The sequence below is a fragment of the Bos taurus genome, chromosome 5 (assembly GCF_002263795.3).
Source record: "Bos taurus isolate L1 Dominette 01449 registration number 42190680 breed Hereford chromosome 5, ARS-UCD2.0, whole genome shotgun sequence".
Classification (NCBI taxonomy): domain Eukaryota; kingdom Metazoa; phylum Chordata; class Mammalia; order Artiodactyla; family Bovidae; genus Bos; species Bos taurus.
This window is the reverse complement of record NC_037332.1, coordinates 36223760-36247305: the sequence shown is the minus strand read 5'-3', so window position 1 is coordinate 36247305 and position 23546 is coordinate 36223760. Positions and strand designations below refer to the sequence as shown.

The window sequence follows — 23546 nt, the reverse complement described above, 5'->3', positions numbered from 1 at the left end:
AAAAGCATCAGTTCTTTGGTGTCAGCCTTCTTTATGGTCCAACTCTTATATCCATACATGACTATTGGAAAAACCATAGTTTTGACTAGATGGACCTTTGTTGGCAAAGTAATATCTTTGCTTTTTAATATGCTGTCTAGGTTGGTCAAATCTTCTTCCAGGGAGCAAGTGTCTTTTAATTTCATGGCTGCAGTGATTTTGGAGCCCAAGAAAATAAAATCTGTCACAGTTTCCCCATCTATTTACCATGAAGTGATGGGACCAGATGCCATGATCTTCGTTTTTGGGATGTTGTGTTTTAAGCCAGCTTTTTGACTCTCCTCTTTCACTTTCATCAAGAGGCTCTTTAGTTCTTCCTCACTTTCTGCCATAAGGATGGTGTCATCTGCATATCTGAGGTTATTGATATTTCTCCCAGAAATCTTGATTCCAGCTTGTGCTTCATCCAGCCTAGCATTTCACATGATGTATTCTGCATATAAATTAAATTAGGAGGGTGGCAATATACAGCCTTCACATACCCTTTTCCAAATTTGGAACCAGTCTGTTGTTCCATGTCTGGTTCTAACTGTTCCTTCCTGACCTGCATACAGGTTTCCCAGCACGCAGGTGAGGTGGCCTGGTATTCCTATTTCTTTTAAGAATTCTGTCTTCCACATGCTGTTTTCAAAACTCATGCCTCAAATATGAAGAAAGAGAAATTTTGAAAATAAAGGAATGGAAAATATGTACTAAGAAACATTATCCAAAATAAAATTGATATAATTGCATCATATCAAGCTGAATGGATGTTTGGAAGGGAAAATAAGGCATTTTTAGAGTTGAGAAGAGTTACCACATTGTGATGAATAAAATGAATTCACCAGGAACGCGTAACAATTTTAAGCTAATATGTACCCTATAAGATACCTTCAAAATTTATAATGGAGAAATTGACAGAATTTAGTAACTGATACACCTACCATCATAATATCAATACATATATTTAAAAAGAGATACTGAAAATGAGTAAGTATTCAGTATTAAGAACTTATGGTGATTAAAAACAGGAGAATCAGTTTTAAAAGATAAGGAAGAAATATATGAGCAGAGATTCATATAGTAAAGACTAAGGTACTATAAGAGAAATTAAAGTAACCAAGAAAATTTTGTAAACCTAATAAAATTAAAAAAAATTTTATGAGATGAATCAAAATTATAAGAAAAAAGGCACAAATAAGCCATGTGAAAAATGAAAAATAAATTAGCAATAGAGATACAGTGAATATTAAAGTATAACTATATGCTCTATTCTAGATAAATATCAGCAAAATTAATTTTAAAAGCCAGATACAAGAAAAGCACACGATATTATTCTGTTTATAAATGTACAATATAGATAACTATCAATATTTTATTATATTTATGTTTACAACCAGATGATGTAAAACCACAAAGAAAAACAGGAAAATGGGAATTATAAAATACAAAGTTTAGAACTGTGGTTACCCTAGGGTAATTTGACTAGGGATGAGTACACAGAGGACTTAAAAGTCTTTGTTTTTATTCTGTTTTTTCCAAGGTTAGTAGTGGGAACATGCTGTACTATTTATTTGTATTTTTAATGCCTTAATATACATAATATGCTCTTTGATATAAATATAATTTTTAATAATTTTAATTAAAACATCTTAAATATGTAGCTGCATGTGATATATTAACAAGAGAAAACAGCTTGGTTAAAGGATACTTCCTGAGTTTAATTTTAAAATATGCCCTAAAACCAATATTTTACTTTTATTAGAAATGAAAATACTTAGTTTTACTTTTAGACAATGAATGCTGAAATAATAATCCTATTGCAAAGATACATATTTAGGTCGCTGCTTTTGAACTCTGAGCTTGCTGTTATGTCACCCAAACATTTAGTCTATCTGTCTTCAGGCAACAGTGGAGCATGGAAATAATGCTTGCTTAAACTTACAAAGTATGTTACTTGGTGGCTGCCTTACTTGATAATCTCTCAAATTTATGGAAAATATGGACAACCAATGAAGGTGGCTATGTCAGATGGTTGATATAAGTTCCTTATCTTGGACTTACTATTTGCTAACAATAGGAATGTTAGGTCAACTGAGGTCTGGAGATTTGCCACCTATCAGAGTTGACTGAAATATTTTGATAAATTTTGTGCAAGCAATATGGCAGGCTATATAATGGTGCTGGGTTTGGGAGACTGAGCCAGTTCCATTGGTTCTCTCATTAGAACCAGCTTGTCATAGATGTATCATTCAGAAACTAGAATGCTGAGGTCCTTAAAATGACTTTTATTTCCCTTTGGGGAGATATTTGCTCTTTCTATGATATAAGGACTGTTGATGAATAATGATTCCTATAATCACATTTCTGAAAGCATCTTTTCTTTGTCTTTCTATTGGGCATCCATTCATATGTACAATTACAAAGCTATCGTAACATGGCCTATTTTGTATAATTAATTTCTCTAGTAACAAAAATATCTATGTTAAAAAAATAAGGAAAGTCTGGAAACTGAAAGCTACTTATTCCTTCAAGTCACAAAACAAAAATAAATTCTTAACCATGTAATTTTGAGCTACTATCATTTAATAATTTAGCCACTCATAAGGAATAGCATGTTAGAAGATAGTGTAAATATTTTTCTGTTGGCTTCTTGCTTAGAAAAACCAGTAGTAATTTTCATGCTTCCCATTTTTTCTAAATTATAATTCAGTGTGGTAGACAGCAAATTGTACTGGGGCACATCATATTTATTTTGCATCTGTGAACACACTGTTGGGAACTCTGCAGACCTTGCCTGGGAAGGTACTTTTAGATTGTGTCTATTTCTGTATTCAGGTTATTCAGGTATCTTTTTCTAAATGCTTCTATATTCTGAGACATGCCTAATTTCCTTACTTAATAATAAAACAGCCCATGACTCATTGTAAATCAGGAGGGATCCAGCAATAAGGTGCAATACATCACAAAAGCAGTGCAACTATCATTGGAGATAATAAGCAGGTGCATTAATATTCATGCTATATGAAGTCCTGGTTGTGCTTCTAAAAAGCTGTAGAATACATTCCAGGTTTAATGTTCACCAATAGATGTTTGCCAGTGATTTTCAGATATTTCTTGTAGCAATTCATTCAAGGCATCACTAGGTAATTTAGAAAACTTTCGTCCTTGGTTTCCATTTACTTAATTGTATACTCAGCTCATGTACCTCAGTGAGCATGCATAATCCTTCCTGGTTGGAGTTTGACTCTTTCTTTTTCTCAACTGGAAGTGCTGTTGTATAAGGCAGATTGTATGTGTGCACCTGTGTATGTGGTATGGTGTGTGCAGCGGGGGTCAGATGGCAATGAAAGGGAGAAAACTACATGCATTATCCTATATGGTACAGTATTTCCCTAGTGTCAAAGAAACATTTGGACTTTGTTTCCATATGGAGTGACCTATGAGGGAGGATAAGAAAATAATACTTGGCTATAAGTGATGCAGAGATACCAATAAAACAGGAATACCACATAAAAATACACAGGCTGGGCACTGTCAACGTCCAGAGGCCACCACACACCACCCCCCAGAGTTACACAGTGTAGCAACACCACAAATAAGGCACTTGAAAGTGTACTCCTGTTCACTCTTTAAGGTAGGTGATTAATACATGTCCTTATTTAATTTATCTGTAAATAAATTTGTAATAAACCAAACATATTATGCACATTGATAATGTTTGGTAGCATGCATCTTAAACTGAATATCCTTCTTGTTTGAAATTGTTTTTGATTTTATTTTTCCAGGCATTGATAAAGACCTTTTCCACCTCTTTTGGAATCTTGACTATATATCTTCTGTGTCTTCCTAGCTTCCCAAGCAGTGAAGGGACAGGGTTGGGAAGAAAAGGAATATTCTACCATCCAGAGAAGAGTGGATGGTGAGGCTTAAAAGTAGTCAGTAGTCAAACATTAAGCAAAAAAAAAAAAAAGAGTCCGACTCCTTACTCCAATTCTGATGATGGTGGGAGAAATTTGGGGATATATGGCTGCAGTATGAACAGAGACTTCCCATCAATCTTCTTAGAAACATAGAAGTAAAATGAACATTTTCAAGAAATACTGGAGCCTTGCTCACCATCTTTTCCTCCTGTCCAATTTAAATGCTGACACTTCCTGGTTTGTGACCAGTGACTTTTTACTCACTGTCATGCTCATGTTATTCATAATGATAAGCAGTCTTTCTTCTTGGCCTGGGTATGTGAAGATTCACTCATTTTGATGTTGGCTTTAGCTATTGGTAAATCAGTGTGTCTTGAACCATAATTCTCTGGGCAACTAAAGCCCTCAAAAATAGTTCCTTCAATATTACAAATTGAAGGAACTTTATAACTTCTCATCTTGTCCCTGAATGAACCACTGTAGGGAATTTCAAAGCACATGCCAAAATGTGGATTTGCTTGGTATTGAATATTTGGCATTAACTGACAATTCTTGCTTAGTAAGTTCCAAATACTGGCTCAATTCCACCTAAAGAATTTTGTACAATTAATATGTACAAATTAATATGTGTGATATACCTCAATCTAAATAAAAGTAGCATCAGTAAAGTCAGGGAAAGAACATTGCAGCTTTAGTGGATAATTATTACATTACTGATCATCTCAATTTACTTTTTTTTTCATTTTTTAACTTTACAGTATTGTATTGGTTTTGCCATATATCAACATGAATTTACTTTCTTACTTGGACAAGGAAGTTAAAAATGAACAAACAAAAGACAAATCTTGGTCATAATAACAATTATACAAGGACATTTATTCAAGTGTTTAAGAAATAATTGTAGAAATCCATGAAGATCATCATATGCCATGGCATATGCTGATAGCATATGTGCTGCTCAGTCACTTCAGTCGTGTCCAACTCTTTGTGACCCCATGGACTGTAGCCCGCCAGGCTCCTCTGTCTATGGGATTCTCTAGGCAAAAATACCGGAGTGGGTTGCCCTGCTCTCTTCTAGGGGATTGTTCCAACCCAGGGATCAAACCTGCATCTCCTGCATCTCCTGCATTGCAGGAGGATTCTTTACCCAGTGAGCCACTTTGGAAGTCCCTGCTGATAGCATATTTTGCTCTAATTTTCATGACATGGGAAAACTACTGGAAAATGATTAGCATTATTACCTTTAAGAGATGAAAATTATTAATGCTCTTACAGAATGCTTATCATTCCATCAACTAAACACTTTTTCAAATTTCACTTATCTGATAAATATAGGTAGCCACATAACCTAATTAAAATTTTGTTACATATATATACTATACTGAATATAAAGCAAAGCTTTTCTTCAAAATAATCTCTCAGAAATTCTTAACCTGCTTTATGTTCAAATAACTATAAAATCGCATATTATGTTTAATTATTTTATTTTGAATAAAGTTGTATTTGGGGAAGGCATTAAGCTAAAACAATGTTAAATAAAAGTGAACTTTGAATGTTATTTAGGTCATCTGATAGATACTATTAAAAAAGGAGACAAGTATATCACAGATGTAGTAATTATTTTTGATGGTCTCAAAATTGCCAAAAATACATATCATTGTAAAGAAGCCTCTTAATAATAACTTTAAATAGTAATATAGAATTTTTATTTTAAGATAGGAGATATAGGCAATGAACTCAGAGTGTAGAGTATAAGTATCAAAGATTCTAACTATATCTTGCTGCTGCTACTGCTAAGTCGCTTCAGTAGTGTCCGCTCTGTGCGACCCCATAGACAGCAGCCCATCAGGCTCCACCATCCCTGGGATTCTCCAGGCAAGAACTCTGGAGTGGGTTGCCATTTCCTTCTCCAATGCATGAAAGTGAAAAGTGAAAGTGAAGTCGCTCAGTCGTGTCCGACTCTTAGGGACCCCATGGACTGCAACCTGCCAGGCTCCTCCATCCATGGGATTCTCCAGGCAAGAGTACTGGAGTGGGGTGCCATTGCCTTCTCCAACTTTATCTTAAAGAGGAGTAAATCAAATACTTGATCTGTGATGGAGGGTTGCCAAATGTAGTGACAGTCAGCTATGTTTCAAGACAGTGCTAAGTGGAGATATGATGGCTACCGATCTCAGGCTTAGATGGCAAAGGACAATTCTCCAAGGTAGGTGGTACTCCCTGAAAGGCCTGGAATAATGGTGATAGCTTACTTTGAATGGTGTTGCTGGATTTGTGGTCTCCGAAGAAGATTTAACAGTGGGACCAACGACAGGTCTCAGTCACTCAGAGCTTTGTGCAGCAAAATTTTCTTTCAAGTGACAGGACAGAGAAAGCTTCTGACATAGACACCAGAAGGGCATAGAAAGAGTACCCACCCTCATTAGTTTAAGCAGGGCCTTATATACTTCTCAACTGGCTGCTGAGAACAGATAAAAAGAATACCTAAAGGTTTGTAAACATTCCACCAGATCCTTTCCCAGGGCACACATCCGAGGTAATTTTGGCACAAGATTAGCCAGGGAGAATGGGTTCTAGGTGAAAGTCTCTGGGTGAGATATACTGTTGCTGTGTAATTGGAGGGACAAGTCTTGAGAAACACATTCCCAGGCAAGATTTGTCACAATTAAAATCATTAGCATAGAGCCTAAAAAAAGCATTTCTATGAGTAAAACATTGTGTCGTGTAGTCATTAGTTCTGGACCTGAAGCAAGGCTAGTTCTTGGGCAAGATACATTGTGCACAAGGCTTAAGGAAAGCATAAGTGAGAATGTTCACTTCCTCCTCAAAAGCCTTGGACTGCCTGCCTAAGCTTTAACTCTCTCCATGGGGATAGGTGTTTTGATTGGGAGAGGGCTCTGCCACCATCAACATGAGCCTCTTGCAGAATGCTAATCTAGGAGCAACTCACATCATTCAGCTGGCAATCCCTTCTAAAGGAGCCAGTATGAGAATTTTGTTATTACAGTATACTAACGCATATATATGGAATTTAGAAAATGGTAACAATAACCCTGTATACGAGACAGCAAAAGAGACACTGTTGTATAGAACAGTCTTTTGGACTCTGTGGGAGAGGGAGAGGGTGGGATTATTTGGGAGAATGGCATTGAAACATGTAAAATATCATGTATGAAACGAGTCGCCAGTCCAGGTTGGATGCAGGATACTGGATGCTTGGGGCTGGTGCACTGGGACGCCCCAGAGGGATGGTATGGGGAGGGAGGAGGGAAGAGGGTTCAGGATGGGGAACACATGTATACCTGTGGAGAATTCATTATGATAAATGGCAAAACCAATACAATATTGTAAAGTTAAAAAATAAAATTAAATTTAAAAAAAAAGACAAAAAAAAAAAGAAGAAAAAGGAAGAAAATAACAAGAAAGTCCAATAATAGTTGAATCCTCCACCAGAAAAATGATACCACAAACCAGAGGAAAATTTTGATAAAATATCTCAGTGAACTAATAAAATTAGAAAAATCATTTTCTTTATAAAATAAGATTTCAAAGCAAGACTTTAGAGGCAAACAAGAATTTAGAGAGGACGGGATAAGACAATACAAGAAATGAGACCAAAAGGCTCAAGGAAAGATGCAGAAGAGAAAAAGTAGAAGAATAAAAGTCAAATTGGAATCTCCAGAAACATTCATGAACACACCCAAAATCGAAGTACAGGATATGACTGAGGGGGTAAAATTAAAAAGAGGTGTAGACATCGAAGACAGAAAAAGTAAAAGTATGCCCCAAAGACTTAATAGACTAAAGAAAGACTTGAATCTTTAGACTTAAAAGGCAAGTTGTGTCTAGAAAAGAGACAGACAACAAAAAACTTAGCAAAATTATTACACTTAAAAAAAAATACTGTAGGCTTCCAAGCAATAAAAAAATCCAATTCACTTGTGAAAAAAAAAAGGAAAAAAAAATTCAGGCTCCAGTTTTCTGATATTTCTCCTTGGCATCACTCAATAGTGTTATGATTGCAAAGAGTCAGACATGACTGAGCGACTGAACTGAGGGCTGGCTGATTCACATTGTTATATGGCAGAAATCAACACAATATCGTAAACAGTTTTCCTCCAGTGAAAAATAAATATAAATTAGGACTTACATTGTGGCAGTAGATAAGAATCCATGTGTCAGTGCAGGGGCCATGGGTTTTATTGCAGTTCCGGGAAGATTCTGTAGGCCGCAGAGCAACTAAACCCATTCACCACAGCTACTCAGCCCATGTTCTAGAGCCCACGAGCTGCAACTAACTGAGCCCATGAGCCGCAACTACTTAGCCCATGTAGCACAGCTACTGAAGCCTGCGGGCCCTAGAACCTGTGCTCCGCAACAAGAGAAGCCACTGCAATGAGAAGCCCAAGCACCTCAACGAAGAGTAGGCCCTCTCACTACAAGTAGAGAAAGCCTGCACAGAGCAATGAAGACCCAGCACAGCCTAATAAAATAAAATTTAACACATATGAATATTAAAAATAAGGAAAAAATGCCCTGAGTTCTATGGAAAACAATTGTGATTCAATAACTTCATATTCTGCCTAATTCCTGTGTGTGTTAGTAGCTCAGTCATGTATGACTCTTTGTGACACCATGGACTGTAGCCTCCTAGACTTTGTTTAAGATCATGGCACGTGGTTCCAACACTTCATGGCAAATAGATGGGGAAACTATGGAAACAGTGATAGACTTTATTTCCTTAGGCTCCAGAATCACTGTGGATGGTGATTGCAGCCATGAAATTAAAAGACACTCTTTGGAAGAAAAGATTTGATCAACCTAGACAGTGTATTAAAAAGCAGAGGCATTACTTTGCCGGCAAATGTCCATTGTCAAAGCTATGGGTTTTCCAGTTGTCATGTATGGCTGTAAGAGTTGGACCATAAAGAAAGGTGAGTTCCAAAGAGTTGATGCTTTTGAACTGTGGTGTTGGAGAAGACTCTTGAGAGTCCCTTGGACTGCAAGGAGATCCAACCAGTCCATCCTAAAGGAGATCAGTCCTTAATATTCATTGGAAGGACTGATACTGAAGCTGAAACTCCAATACTTTGGCCACCTGATACGAAGAACTCAGTCATCGGAAAAGACGCTGTTGCTGGAAAAGATTGAAGGCAGGAAAATAAGGGGATGACAGAGGATGAGATGGTTGGATGGCACCACTAACTTGATATACATGAGTTTGAACAAGCTCCGGGGGTTGGTGATGGACAGGAAGGCCTGGCGTGCTGCAGTCCTTGGGTTCACAGAGTCGGACACGACTGAGCAACTGAACTGAACTGGAGTGTAAAGAAAGAATTTGCTTGTAGGCTGCATTGTTATCATGAACCTCCCCAAAGAATGTATTGTAGAAAAAAGGTCAGGCATTGGACGTAGTGGGAAAACTCTAGCTATAGTGCTAGAAAAGATCGCTGAGGCAATTTGTTTACAGGACTAAGGTCCAAAAACTACATGGCTTCTGATTAGAGACCAGAGTGGAGATGTATTCCCAAACCATAACAACATAGAAATGATATATGATATAAGAAAATATAATATTCCGATGTTCTCATCTGTTTTAGATGAGGGGGAAAGATATCATTTAAAGGTGATAAAGAAAATAGGGATTTAAGATATTTTGCAAATCAAAAAGTTAATAGGAAAAATAAGATAATAAGTACAATAAGGTGATGAAGGGGGAGAAGGCAGAGGGAGAATAATCAACAAAAAAATTTTATCAATGTTGTACTACTTTGCCAACAAAGGTCCATCTAGTCAAGGCTATGGTTTTTCCTGTGGTCATGTATGGATGTGAGAGTTGGACTGTGAAGAAGGCTGAGCGCCAAAGAATTGATGCTTTTGAAGTGTGGTGTTGGAGAAGACTCTTGAGAGTCCCTTGGACTGCAAGGAGATCCAACCAGTCCATTCTGAAGGAGATCAGCCCTGGGATTTCTTTGGAAGGAATGATGCTAAAGCTGAAACTCCAGTACTTTGGCCACCTCATGCGAAGAGTTGACTCATTGGAAAAGACTCTGATGCTGGGAGGGATTGGGGGCAGGAGGAGAAGGGGACGACAGAGGATGAGATGGCTGGATGGCATCGCTGACTCGATGGACATGAGTCTGAGTGAACTCCGGGAGTTGGTGATGGACAGGGAGGCCTGGCGTGCTGCGATTCATGGGGTTGCAAAGAGTCGGACACAACTGAGCGACTGAATTGAACTGTACTAGGGAGTAAATAACATTGAAAGAAATAATAAAATTCATCTATTAAATGAAGTTTATTTTTGCTGTTTTTTTTTTTAACTTTACAATATTGTATTGGTTTTGCCATACATCAACGTGAATCCGCCACAGGTATACACGTGTTCCCCATCCTGAACCCCCCTCCCACCTCCCTCCCTGTACCATCCCTCTGGGTAATCCCAGTGCACCAGCCCCAAGCATCCTGTATCCTGCGTCAAACCTGGACTGGCGATTCGTTTCAAATGTGATATTATACATGTATCAATGCTATTCTCCCAAATCATCCCACCCTCTCCCTCTCCCAAAGAGTCTAAAAGACTATTCTATACATCTGTGTCTCTTTTGCTGTCTCGCATACAGGGTTATTGTTACTATAAGATAATAATCAGAAAAAATAGAAACCTTTTATATTTCAGTAGTGTGTGTTTTTTTGCTCAGGAACTCAGTCGTGTCCAATGCTTTGCGACCCCAATGGTTGTAGCCCACCAAACTCCTCTGTCCTTGGAATTTTCCAGACAGGAATACTGGCATGAGTAACCATTTCCTACTCCAGGGGATTTTCTCAACCTAGGGATGGAACCTGAATCTCTTGCATCTCCTGCACTGGCAGGTAATTCTTTACCACTGTGCCACCGGGGAGGCCCATATTTCAGTAGAACGCTCATAAGATATAGGAGAGAAAAATAAAGGAAGAAATTATTTAAATAGCTTTGCATGTTCTGTTGTATAATATTCAAGGTATATGGTTAAATGGAGAAAAGTTTCAAATGAGAATGCAAAATTTTATGTGTAAATTGGTTCATTAATACCGCTAACATATATGCTTAATAGAATAGCGCTATATCCCTTAAATAATACTTCACTGCATAATATCTGTATCAAGAGAGGCACTATGTAACTACAGTTATTGTTATTATGTTTTGATACTGTATCCTTAATAATCAGTATTTTGAGTAATATCACATGCTAAACATAAAACTGTATGTAGTACCTGCATTTGGAGAAGGAAATGGCAACCCACTCCAGTATTCTTGCTTGGAAAATCCCATGGACAGAGGAGTCTGGTGGGCTACAGTCCATAGTATTGCAAGAGTCGGACATGACTTAACGACTAAACCACCACCACCACCTACATTTGAGTACCTGCATGTATAACTGGGCTAAGAAAATAAGACTGGAAAAGGTGGGGAATGTTAAAATGCAAATGAATGCTCAGTTACATTACATAAATCTTCTAGGAAACCGTCTTAGATTGTTGCAGCCTTTGGTTGCTGACCTCCATTGCCTTACTTTTTAACAGCAATTTTAAACTATAACATATTTTTAACATTATAGGACATTTTAATCATTTTCTAACACTTCGTATATGATAGTCTTGTCTTTATGGAAGTGATGATTTGACTGTCAATCCCTTTGACTCCAAATCCAGTTATTCAACATAGTCACAGGAAGCAGAATGATTGGGTAGAAGTTCCAGATATCAACCACAAAACATCAATTATTACTATTATAACACCTGTTAATATGTATTATATGTCCTTAGATGAAGAACAGTGGCTAAGATGGTAAAGAATCTAATCTGCCTACAATGCAAGAGATCTGAGTTCGACCCCTGGGTCGGAAAGATCCCCTGGAGAAGGAAATGGCAACCCACTTCGGTCTTCTTGTCTGGAAAATCCTATGGACAGAGGAGCCTGGCAGGTTACAGTCCATGGACTGAGAAACTAACACAGAGAGATGATGAGTAAGAAACTGAGACACAGAGGAGTTGATTATTTTGCCCCAAATCTATAGCTACTGCTAAGTCACTTCAGTCGTGTCCAACTCTGTGCAACCCCATAGACGGCAGCCCACCAGGCTCCCCTGTCCCTTGGATTCTCCAGGCAAGAACACTGGAGTGGGTTGCCATTTCCTTCTCCAATCTAAAGCTGGTTAGAGATAAAACATGGATGAGAAGTAGAGCAGGCTAACTGCTGAACAAAATATTAATAGTACTTTAGTGTAACCCTGGTCACTAATTTTTCTTTCTCTATGGACAAAAGATGGGATATAACAACATAAAATTGAACAATTGTTAAGAAAAGTACATCTGAGAGTTTGTAAAGTACATCTAAGAGTTTGTAATCCATTAAGTTCACTAGCAAATGTAAGGTGTTACTGACATCATTGTTATTTTCCCGCTGCCCTGTTACTCTCCAATCACATATACTCAACTCACACAGGAGCAAAGTTTTCACTTAGATTCCTGTAGAGATTACTTTCTTTCATATTCAGTAGATCAGATGGTAAAGAACCTGTCTGCAATGCAGGAGACCCTGGTTCAATCCCTGGGTTGGGAAGATCCCCTGGAGAAGGGAATAGCTACCCACTCCAGTATTTTTGCCTGGAGAAGTCCATGGACAGAGGAACCTGGTGGGCTATAGTGCATGGGGTCACAAAGAATTGAACACGATTGAGCGACTAACAACACTGACTTTTAAAACTCGATATTCATCTACCTCTCTATAAAAGTAGAAATACAATACAGAAATTCATGAAACCAGAAGTTCTTTCTTTGAAAAGATCAATAAATATAATGAACTTTTAGCCACACAGACTAAGAGTGGGGTGCCATTGCCTTCTCCCTAAGATAAGAGAGAATATTCAAATTACTAAAATCTAAATGAAAGTGGGACATTACTCTTGATTCTACAGAAATAAAAAGGATTATAAGAGATTATTATGAACAACAATACACCAAAAAGTGGGATAATCTAGATGAAGTGGAGAAATTCCTAGAAACACAAAACCTACAAAAAACTACATTATAAAGAAATAGATTTATAACTAGTAAGAAAACTGAATCAGTAATCAAAAATATCCTAACAAATAAAAGCCCACTGGACATAATGGTTTCACTGGTGAAATCTACCAAACATTTAAAGAACTAAAAAAAAAAAAAAAACAAAAGCCAACAACTCGATATTCATGTTTCTGGTCCAGTTGCACAATGAAAGTGAAAGTGAAAGTGTTAGTCGCTCAGTCATGTCTGACTCTTTGCAACCAATGCACTATAGCCTGCCAGGCTCCTCTGTCCATGGAATTCTAAAGGCAAGCATACTGGAGTGCGTTGTCATTTATCAAACCTTAAAATAAGCTTGGATTCTACTGAGTAAAACTACCTTCAAGGCATAATGCAATAAGGAACATAATGAAGTTCTTGAAAGTGAAAAGTGAAGTCTCTCAGTCATGTCCAGCTCTTTGCAACCCCATGGACTGTAGCCTACCAGGCTCCTCTGTCCATGGGATTTTCCAGGCAATAGTACTGGAGTGGATTGCCATTTCCTTCTCCAGGGGATCTTCCCAACCCAGGGATCGAACCCTGGTCTCCTGAATTGTAGACAGGCGCTTTACCGTCTGAGCCACCAGGGAAGTCCATGAAGTTCTAAATTTTGTGCAAAGACCTAGTAAACAGGAAAGGGTAAGGGAACAACTGTGGAACTCAAAGAGTTAAACAAATATCTCTCGGCTTAGAAAGTCCCACAATTTCAAATTCTAATAATCTTCCTTAGAAGCATCAGCAAGTTTTGCATTGGGTTTATGTTACACAGTAACCTTTTTCTGCATTGTCCTCAGCAACCCCTTTCCTGCATCTTTCCCCACAAAGACTGTCCTTGACCAACACAAGAAATGCATTTGATTTCTCTAATGCAGAAGGTAATTGGATTTTTCTTTATTGAATGCATCCCTTTAATGACTGTCTCTGCTCCTGCCAATTTAGCTGCTAGTGACCTGACATTGATCTGATGATATGACTTAAAATAAAGAGTTGGAGCTGGGGGTGAAAAAGACCAGCTGTCTGGCATTAGAAAAATGTTCTTTGCCTCATCTTGCCGTTTTCCTGAAAAAAGCCTTTATCCTTGAATGTCATTTTTACAAAACATGCTGCTGTAATAATTGGTATATAGCAGCAGATTGCCTCCTTCTAGAAAATATAATAAGTATTTCCCAGAAAGTGCCCTGGAGAAAACATTGAAAATTGAATAAAATCCACCCAGTAATCATTCTGTACCTTGAAAATATTTATTACCATGCAGCCACTTTCTGAAACAGGATAAATATTGTTGAACAGAATTAATTAAATCTGTTACAAAACTGGTGAAACATGAAATATTTATTTAAGTATTTATTTACTTAACCTTGAGGTTTTGTAAAAAATAAAATTTGACAAGAGAATTGTTATTCAAGACGTTTATGAAGGAATAGTGGATGAAGTCATTATATTTGGAAGAATAGCAATTCTTTCCTTAAGGGGAGTTATGATATAAAACTTTTTATGCCCAAGAATATATGGAATTTAAATATCTCTGCTTTTGTCTTTGCTCATTTTCTCGTAAGCATGTAACTCACTTGATTCATGTTTCGCTTTTATTCTATCATCTTCCCTTTGTTCATTCTGTTAAATATCATGAATCTTTTTTGATTGAAGATACAATCTATAGGCAGTAGTCTGAGTGAGAAAATAAAATCTTGTAATTGTAAAGTGTCATGAAGAAAATAAATGATAAAGTCATTAATAAATAAGTTTCCTTTAAAAGTAAATGAAACAAGTGTTTTTCCTTTTGAATTCATATCACTTGCATTCACAATTACCAAAGTCATTAACAATTTAAAGAAAAAAACTGAAAGTTTGTATTAAGACTACTTATGCTTGAATCTTCAGATTCAGTAGTACAACCACATCACACACAAAGTTGATGTAAGCCCTGAGTTAGACAAAGGTATAATAAATTCACAGTGTTACTCAGTGATGGTCCATGAACTTGCTTTGGTTCTCATCAACCAAGAGAAGCTTGGGAGTTCTATCCAAGAAGTGATATTGAAAAGAGACTATAAAGAAGAAATGAGTGAATATTTCCTGGAGACTGGGCTCCTTACCCTCTGTTCTGATTTCATCTTAGTCACTAGCATGCTAGTGAGTGTTTTTAGAGACCATTTCTTAGATGTTGTACAGCACATCAAGATGGGCTTGCCTGAGAATTGGTGTGCCTTCCACAGAAATTCCAGTGGTATGGAAGGGGTCACTGATCCAGAAGGCATCCCCCCTCTACCCAGTCAAAATCTTTTATCATAAATGATTAAATCTCACCCATTCCATTCCAGTCAGATCATTGTTGGAAGTCACACTTAAATGTAATGTTAACACTTTAAGAGAGCATGAAAAAGTATATTTTAATTGATGATGAAAATGTTTCCTTACTCAATTCAGTATATCTCATCCTATATATTTTCTTAATTTTGAATTTGTTTTGTTTTAATTTGAACTCTATAAATTAAATATATAATTAATGAAATACTATTCTCTTAAAAGGAAGGTATATTTTGTGAAAAAAGGAACATGTGTGTGTATATACACAATACATTTTCTTTTATTAGAAAAAGTAGATTCCCCATCTATCAGCTTTTTAAAAATACTTTTGTAATCAGTTATTTACTTATGATTATTTTTAATATTCGAAACTATTAATATGAGATGTGGCCAGTGAGCAGTTTACTTTGTTAATGCATTTTTGTGCTTTTTAAAATTGAAGCATAGTTGATTTACAGTATTATATTAGTTTCAGGTGTACAACATAATTCAGTATTTTATAGATTATACTCTATTTAAAGTTATTATAAAATATTGACTATATTCCCCATGTTGTACAATATATCATTTTAGCTTATTTATTTTATATATAAGAATTTGTACCTCTTATCCTCTTACCCCTATCTAGCTGTTAATGCATTTGTAAAAACAAGCATGCATTTATATCAATTCATTTCCTTGTATCTTCTTTGAGCAAATATTTTGAAGTCTTTTATGTAAAAGATTCTTAAGACATTAAAAAGGCAACAAAAACAAATCTTCACTTTCAAGAATTTTAAAATGTAGAGAAGAGAGGGAAATAGTACATAAATGAGTAAAATAGAAGGTGGAAAGGGATCTGTGACATAAGAAGGATGACTCAAGAACCACAGTTGGAAGGAACAGGGAAAAGCATCACAGTGGTGATGTGACTTTACCCAAGATGTCAGAATCTGTGCGTGTGAGAAAAAGAGGTATAGCATTTTTGAGAAAATGCTGGATAATTAGAATAAATGTGCCATGTAAAGGGTTCAAGTCATGGGACTTCCTTGGTGGTCCATTTTTAAAAAATCCACCTCCCAAAGCAGGAGACATGGGTTTGGTCCCTGATCTGGGAACTAAGATCCTACATGCCTCGGGACAACTAGCCCATGTGCCACAGCTAGAGAAGAGCCAGCATGCCACAACGAAAGATCACATGGGCTGCTACTAAGACCTGATGCAGCAAAATAAATAAATAAATACATTTTTAAAAGGGTTCATACCATTGAAAGGGAAAAGGGAGAAAAAAGAAGTCACTATTTTGATTAGTAGTATAGGTAAAAATCTCAACACATCAGGAAATATTTGAATTTTGGAGTTTCTGATTTAGAAACATTTTAAAAGAATATGGCATTTAATTTAAATATTATGTTTTTGTTTCTATGGAGAAGTTAACAGTATCTTAAGATGCTTCCTTATATAAGATCATCTTGATGGATGTGTTTTAAAAAAAATAGCACTATTTGATATGTTGAACGACCTTGAATATGCTCATTCATTATGTAAAGTCAAATGAACTGTGAAAACTTTTAACTGAAGGAAATATATCCTTGTAATTTTTATCTCTGCATGTGTTCTAATTTTAAAATACATATTTTATTCTTAGAAAAATGTGGATTTTATATATATATAATTTATGTGTGTGTGTGTATATATATATATATATATATATATATATATATATATATTTTTTTTTTTTTTTTAAAGCTGAATGGAAGATTTATTTATGAAAGTGCCTAATAAGTTTCTTTCATTGTTGCAGGTCACTGATATGATGCTTCAGGACAAACCCTATCCTGATTGGGGAAAATCTGCAAGAGCTTTCTGGAAGAAAGGAAATGTTAGAATCATTTTATTCTGGTAAGAGACTGTTTCATTTATTGACTGTGTCTTGCCTCATTCACAAAGGACTTGAGTTCGATTTAGTTTTCTTTAAATATATAGAATTCTAACTAGAGAGGCATTTCTAGTGGACACTATGCTCCATCATTGAAATGATGAAAACCATTATCCTAACTAATCACTTTTTGCCTACACATTGTTGCATATACCCATTTACAAGAGATACATTTACTAATACAGTAAAGCAAATAAGATTTTATCAGAGGTAAGTAGGTTTTTGACTCAGTAAAAATAAGCTAGACTTTTCCGTGAAATCTGATATAAAATTCAGTAAATACTGAATTTCCAACATATTTGACAGGATGTAATTTTGCTTTGAAGAAATCATACACGGAGGGAAATTCGCTACAGATCACATCTGGCTCATTGGCACTTCTTTATGTAATTTCCTTTAGTTGTCCAGCCCAATTATTGCAATGAGAAAACAATCCATGTCTTATAGAACTTTGTTTTTTGGTGGAGTCAATGTTATTTATACATATTTGAACAAGCTTAGACAGAAATGGTAGGAATACAGAAACAGCAAGAAGGGCACTTCACCAGGCTGTGTGACACCACGCAAGCACGGGGATTCAACCTGATGCGTGAAAAGTTATCTACTCTGACACTCAGAAGCCTTGTAACTGATGATAATTTGAACTTCATAAATTGCATAAAGTGCATACTGCTTACCTGCATTTCAAAAAGAAAAAATAAAATCTCTTTATTCTTGGATTTAATTCAGAGATTTTATTTTTTCATGTACAGACTCCAAAAATCATGGTCACCAAGTACTTGGAAGAAAGTGTACACTCTAAGCTATCTTTATGCTTTAGCAATATTACTAAATATTGCTTTCGATATACAGTATTTTGAATTCAATTATTAGCAAGTAAACAAAAATTTTTTACTGCTATAAAAATGAATATGATTTTGTAGATGTTTATTCACAACTTGTCTCTATAAGTCAAGTGTGGCCTATTTTTATGATGCATTTAACTTTATATCTTTTCCTATTTGTAAGCTCCCATGTAGCTTGACCAGATAATATATAATATAATAATTATAGCATGTATTTACTGAAGGTATGTTTTACTCCAGTCTCTGTGCTGAGTATTTACTCATTTCATCCTGATAACCCTATAAGTAAGTGTTATTACTATAAGTATAGGTCTCTGACTTTAAGGCTCCAATTCTTAATCTTTACACTAGATTATCTCTAGAAAAACCAAGGATACATTGGTGTGCAAATTCCAAATGATTATCCTTAATCATTATTTAGGTAATGATGCTAAATAAGAGTGTGAAATTCTGGAAGATCATTCTACCCTATAGAATTCTGTACAGGGATTTTAAGAACCATGATTTAAAAGGAGATAAACTGTAATATTGAAAGTGTTTATGGGCTATGTCTCTTTTAAAATATCCATTTACTGTGGAGGATTTCCCTGGCAGTCCAGTGGTCAAGACTCAGTGCTCCCATTGTAGGGCACATGGGTTCAATCCCTGATCAAGGAAGTAAGATCCCACATGCCCCTTGGAGTGGCCAAAAATAAATGACTAAGATAGTCATTTATTTTTTTTAAATCCATTTACTACGTTTACAGATATTTTGTATTATTAAATGTATCGGCAGAGGCAGCCCATTGATTATTGCAGGCTACAGTTGCAAAGAGTCGGACACAACTAAGCAACTAACACATACTTTGTGTATTAGATAATATATTTGAGAGATGATTTTTCATTGTTATATTTCAGAGCTTGGAGAGCATAAAACAACTGGAGGAAAATTTAAATACCAATTTGAACATATTTTTTCCTATTTTATCCATTACATATAGTCAGATTATCTTGACAACAGTATTCATGGTTTTAAAAAAAAGGAAAATCTGATGTAAAAAGGTGAATAAGGAAATTATGTGGGAAACAAAGAAATCTCCTTTTTTGTTTCTACTTTTCAGATAAAAGGGATTTAGCAAGTATAAAGAACATTTGTTTTTTTAGCTCTAGGAGATAAAAATATAGAAATCATTGGCAAGGTTTTAAATGAAATAAAAGATAGTATTTACGTACTCTGTGTCACCCATTCAAAAAGAGGTTTTTTTTTTTTTTTTTTTTTGGTTTTTCCCTAGTTAAGGAGAGATGAATTTATGTAAACAAAAGAAATCTGTAGTAAAGAAATTTTGCAAAGGAAAGGCTTTATAAGTTGCAGTGTGATTGTGTGCCAGAGTTTAAACATTACAACATGCAATTATGTTGTTGTAAACTTACCTTTTACCTATATGTAGCTGCTTTAACTCACATTTCTGATTCTGTCAGAAAGTATTTCATTTACAACTATGTGGCTAAGTTCTTCCTTGATTCTTAGTAATAGATGTTTCTACACTGGAGGCAATGGTTCTTTCTTTCAGTAAATGTGTAAAGGTATATTTATTTCATGGGCCTTTAAGCCTTGGAGGAGACTCAACTATGGTAGGTTTGAAAATACTAAATGCAAAAGGACAGACTATAGAACTACCCTTCCAAAGCCCCATTCCCAGGCCTTTTGTTAACTACAAAGAATACAAGTTTAAAATCTAAATCCTAAATTAATGCTGTAATGTGTGTGTGATCAGTTGTGTCTGATCTTTGCAACCTCATGGACTGTAGCCTTCCAGGCTTCTCTGTCCATGGAATTCTCCAGGCAAGAATACTGTGGTGGATAGCCATTCCTTGATCCAGGGGATCTTCCTGATCCAGAAATCGAACCCGAGTCTCCTGCGTTGCAGGATAATTCTTTATGTCTCAGCCACCAGGGAAGCCCCAAGTTAATGCCACATACTGTTCTAATTTCCAGAGGGACTCCCAAAGCCTATTTTCACTCACCTGTATCTGAAGTAAATGTACATAAACATGGACATAAAATAACAAGTAGGATAATACTTATGTTAGCGTCCATCTCCCTCCTCTATTTACTCTCTGGAGACATAATTTATATGCTTTTGAGGGAAAACATGTTGCAAAGATATTTCCCAAAGTCTTATATTAAAAAATAAGGGAAGACACTCTTCTGTAATTAGTAGGAGAATCAATGGAAGAAGAAACTGGGAGAGCTGGTGGGTCATTCGAGCTTCACAGATACTTCAGTTCCTTGCCCTGGAGACACATTAAGAGGATTGCACTTTTTTGCACCCTCTGATCACATGACTTGTTTTGACCAATTAAAATGTGAGTGGAAGAGACATGGGTTACCTCTAAGTAGAAGCATTTAATTGCCAATGAGAAGCATTGAAAAATGGCTCCTTTCTTGGTAGCCACTGTTGGAGTTTGAGTCTAGCTGGAGCCCTTGTCATTCAGGCTCCATGAATGACCAGAATAGAGCCAGCATCCTTAAAAACACATGTAGTGTAAGTGAGGAATAAGTCTTTGCAAATGTTAAGCCACTGAGATTTGGGGATGTTTGATAGGGCAACAAAAACCAGCCTGTCCTTATGTACCCTAAAAAGTGGAGTGCTGTCACAGCAGAAGGTGAAAATTTTTCTCTTTTAAGGGCTGGAGAGAAAATGGCAAGGAAACCAATGATGAAGGCTAGAAAGATGGCAGTGCAGATGTTATAGTGCCAAAGCATTTGGTAAAAATTGTGGCCTGTGATTAATTAGATGCTTAGACTTGGAAAGCATAGTGTATGGCTATGTGTGTCTGGATATAACCGACCTCTTCCATTCTACTCTGTTGCATAGAAGAGATTGCATTTCATTTTTTCTGTATTTGATGATTCAGTTCAGTTTAGTCACTCAGTCATGTCCAGCTCTTTCAACTCCATGGACTGCAGCATGCCAGGCTTCTCTATCACCAACTCCTGGAGTTTGCTCAAACTAATGTCCATCCAGTTGGTGATGCCATGCAACCATCTCATCCTCTGTCATCCCCTTCTGCTGCCTTCAATCTTTCCCAGCATTAGAATCTTTTCCAATGAGTCAGTTCTTTGCATCATGTGGCCAAAGTTTTGGAGTTTCAGTTTCAGCATCAGTCTTTCCAATGAATATTCAGGACTGATTTCCTTAAGGATTAATTGGTTGGATCTCCTTGCAGTCCAAGGGACTCTCAAGAGTCTTCCCCAACACCACAGTTCAAAAGCATCAAATCTTGGGTGCTCATCTTTCTTTGTAGTCCTACTCTCACATCCATACATGACTACTGGAAAAAACATAACTTTGACTAAACGGACCTTTGTTGATAAAGTAAGGTCTCTGCTTTTTAATATGCTATCTAGGTTGGTCAAAGCTTTTCTTCCAAGGAGCAAGAGTCTTTTAATTTCATGGCTGCAGTCACCATCTTCAGTGATTTTGGAGCCCAAAAAAATAAAGTCTCTCCCTATTTCCATTGTTTCCCATCTATTTGCCATGAATTGATGGGACTGGATGCCATGATCTTAGCTTTTTGAAGGTTGAGTTTTAAACTAACTTTTTCACTTTATATATATTTTTTTAAAGTACTTTGTCTAGTGCCCTTATGGTTTGGGCTGGGAACTTTTGATCATGATTATCTTTATTCTTGACTGAGAAACAAATGAGCTGATGCTGGTTTTTCTACTTTGAGTATTATGGTTATTACTCAAGTCTAACAAGGTTATTTGACCAGACAAGAGCTAATCAAGAAATTATTATTATCTTAATATATATATGTGTGGGAGAGTAACATGATAACAATAATAATAAATGAAATAAAGTAATAAAAAGGACTGGAGAATTAGGGAAATATCAGTCAGAAGGGTTTTAGTAATAGCTTTACTAATATCCAGATTTATGTCCTATATTTCTACTTTGAGTTTCCACTTTCTTTTCTGTAAAAGGGATGTTTGTTACTTCATGCAGTCCTTTTCAGCTCTGCAGTGCTATTTTTTATTGTAAGATTAAGGTGTTAGAGAGTAATTCTGTCTGCTTTACTCCAGAGAGCAGAATATGGACTGCTTTAGTCTGAATGTTTGTGTCCCTCCAAAATTCCTATGTTGAACTCTCGATGTCCTCTGTAGGACCTTTGGGAGGTGCTTAGGTGGTGATGGTGGTGCCTGTAGAAATGGGACTGGTGCATTTATTAAAAAAGGCCACAGCCCGTTCTACCATGTGAGGACACACTGAGAAGGCACCAGTTATAAATTAGGAAGGAGGGTCTCACCAAACTTGACCATGCTGATACCTTCGTCTTGGACTTCAGGCCTCCAGAATTGTGAGAAATAGATGTCTGGTGTATATGTGTCACCCAGTGTGTGATACTTTGCCATTACAGCCCAAGTGGACTAAGATATGAGTCAATGAGTGTAAGTCCCATGAAACAGATTTAGGTCCAAGTATGAAAGAATGCCCTAATAACATGAGCCTCTGAGTGCTGAATGAGCCTGCCTGATGTCCTGCTAAATTCCCCATCAGTGGAAGTATTCCTGCTAAGACTACTACATAATCCTTCAGGGATGCTATACAGGATTTTCACATTGAATGAGAAAAAAGATAAATCACTTAAAATTTTCATCAAACTTCAAGATTCTCTGACTCTACATTTTTAACTAGAAAAGTACTGCATATTGATTTTTAATAGAGAGGATACTAATTATAATTTAATATGTTCTGTATAATTCCATCATCATTATAGCAAAATTTTTGCAGTAGACAATAATTCATGAAAGGTTCCAGGGGCAACTAGAGTATGCACAGTTTTTTTGCCTCACTTCCCAAGTAATAAATGAGCCCATATCTTCTCTCTGGATGGATTTTGTCTTTTTGCCTTCAGCCTTCCTTCCACATCAACATGCCTCTTTATACAGTTGTCTATCTTTAATTAAAAGCTGCCTCTGTGAGGAAAAGCAGAACATTTTTAGCCCAGGTCATGTAACTGTACCTATTGAATCAGTCACCTTCACCTTATACACTACACTAAGTTAACAGGCTCTATTTAAATCTGGCTACTTCACAGTGCATGGATCCAAGGATATGCTTCACCTGGTTTTCTTGTTAAATGTTGAGTTTCCTACTGCTGGATAAATAGATGATTGATGTTGCATTACTGTTTTGTCAGACTGATGTGTTATATCACTTGGTGATTTTCATGTAAAAAGTAGATTTTATATTTATGCCTTAGGGATTTAACTCTCAATCATATATTTATGCCTGGCCATTAATACACATGCCCTTCGATACATAATTTTGCGGAATTAAGAAAAAGTCTTATTGTCATTAACTTATTTAAGTAAATGCTTAAGCACTGGGTACAATATGGTTAGAAGTAGTTAGAAGCACAACTGGAGCAGGTTGCCTGACTTTCAGTCCTGGCTTTATTACT

General features: G+C 36.3%; 1 protein-coding gene across 5 annotated transcripts in view; it reads left to right on the top strand.

Annotated features, from left to right (window-relative positions):
* The window catches only part of TMEM117 (transmembrane protein 117), a 610272-nt gene that overhangs the window by 377677 nt on the left and 209049 nt on the right, over positions 1-23546 (top strand). For all 5 annotated transcript variants that reach the window (XM_015471033.3, XM_015471034.3, XM_059886705.1 and 2 more), the window contains 1 exon segment: positions 17116-17213. In XM_015471033.3, the coding sequence (XP_015326519.2) occupies positions 17116-17213 (98 nt within the window).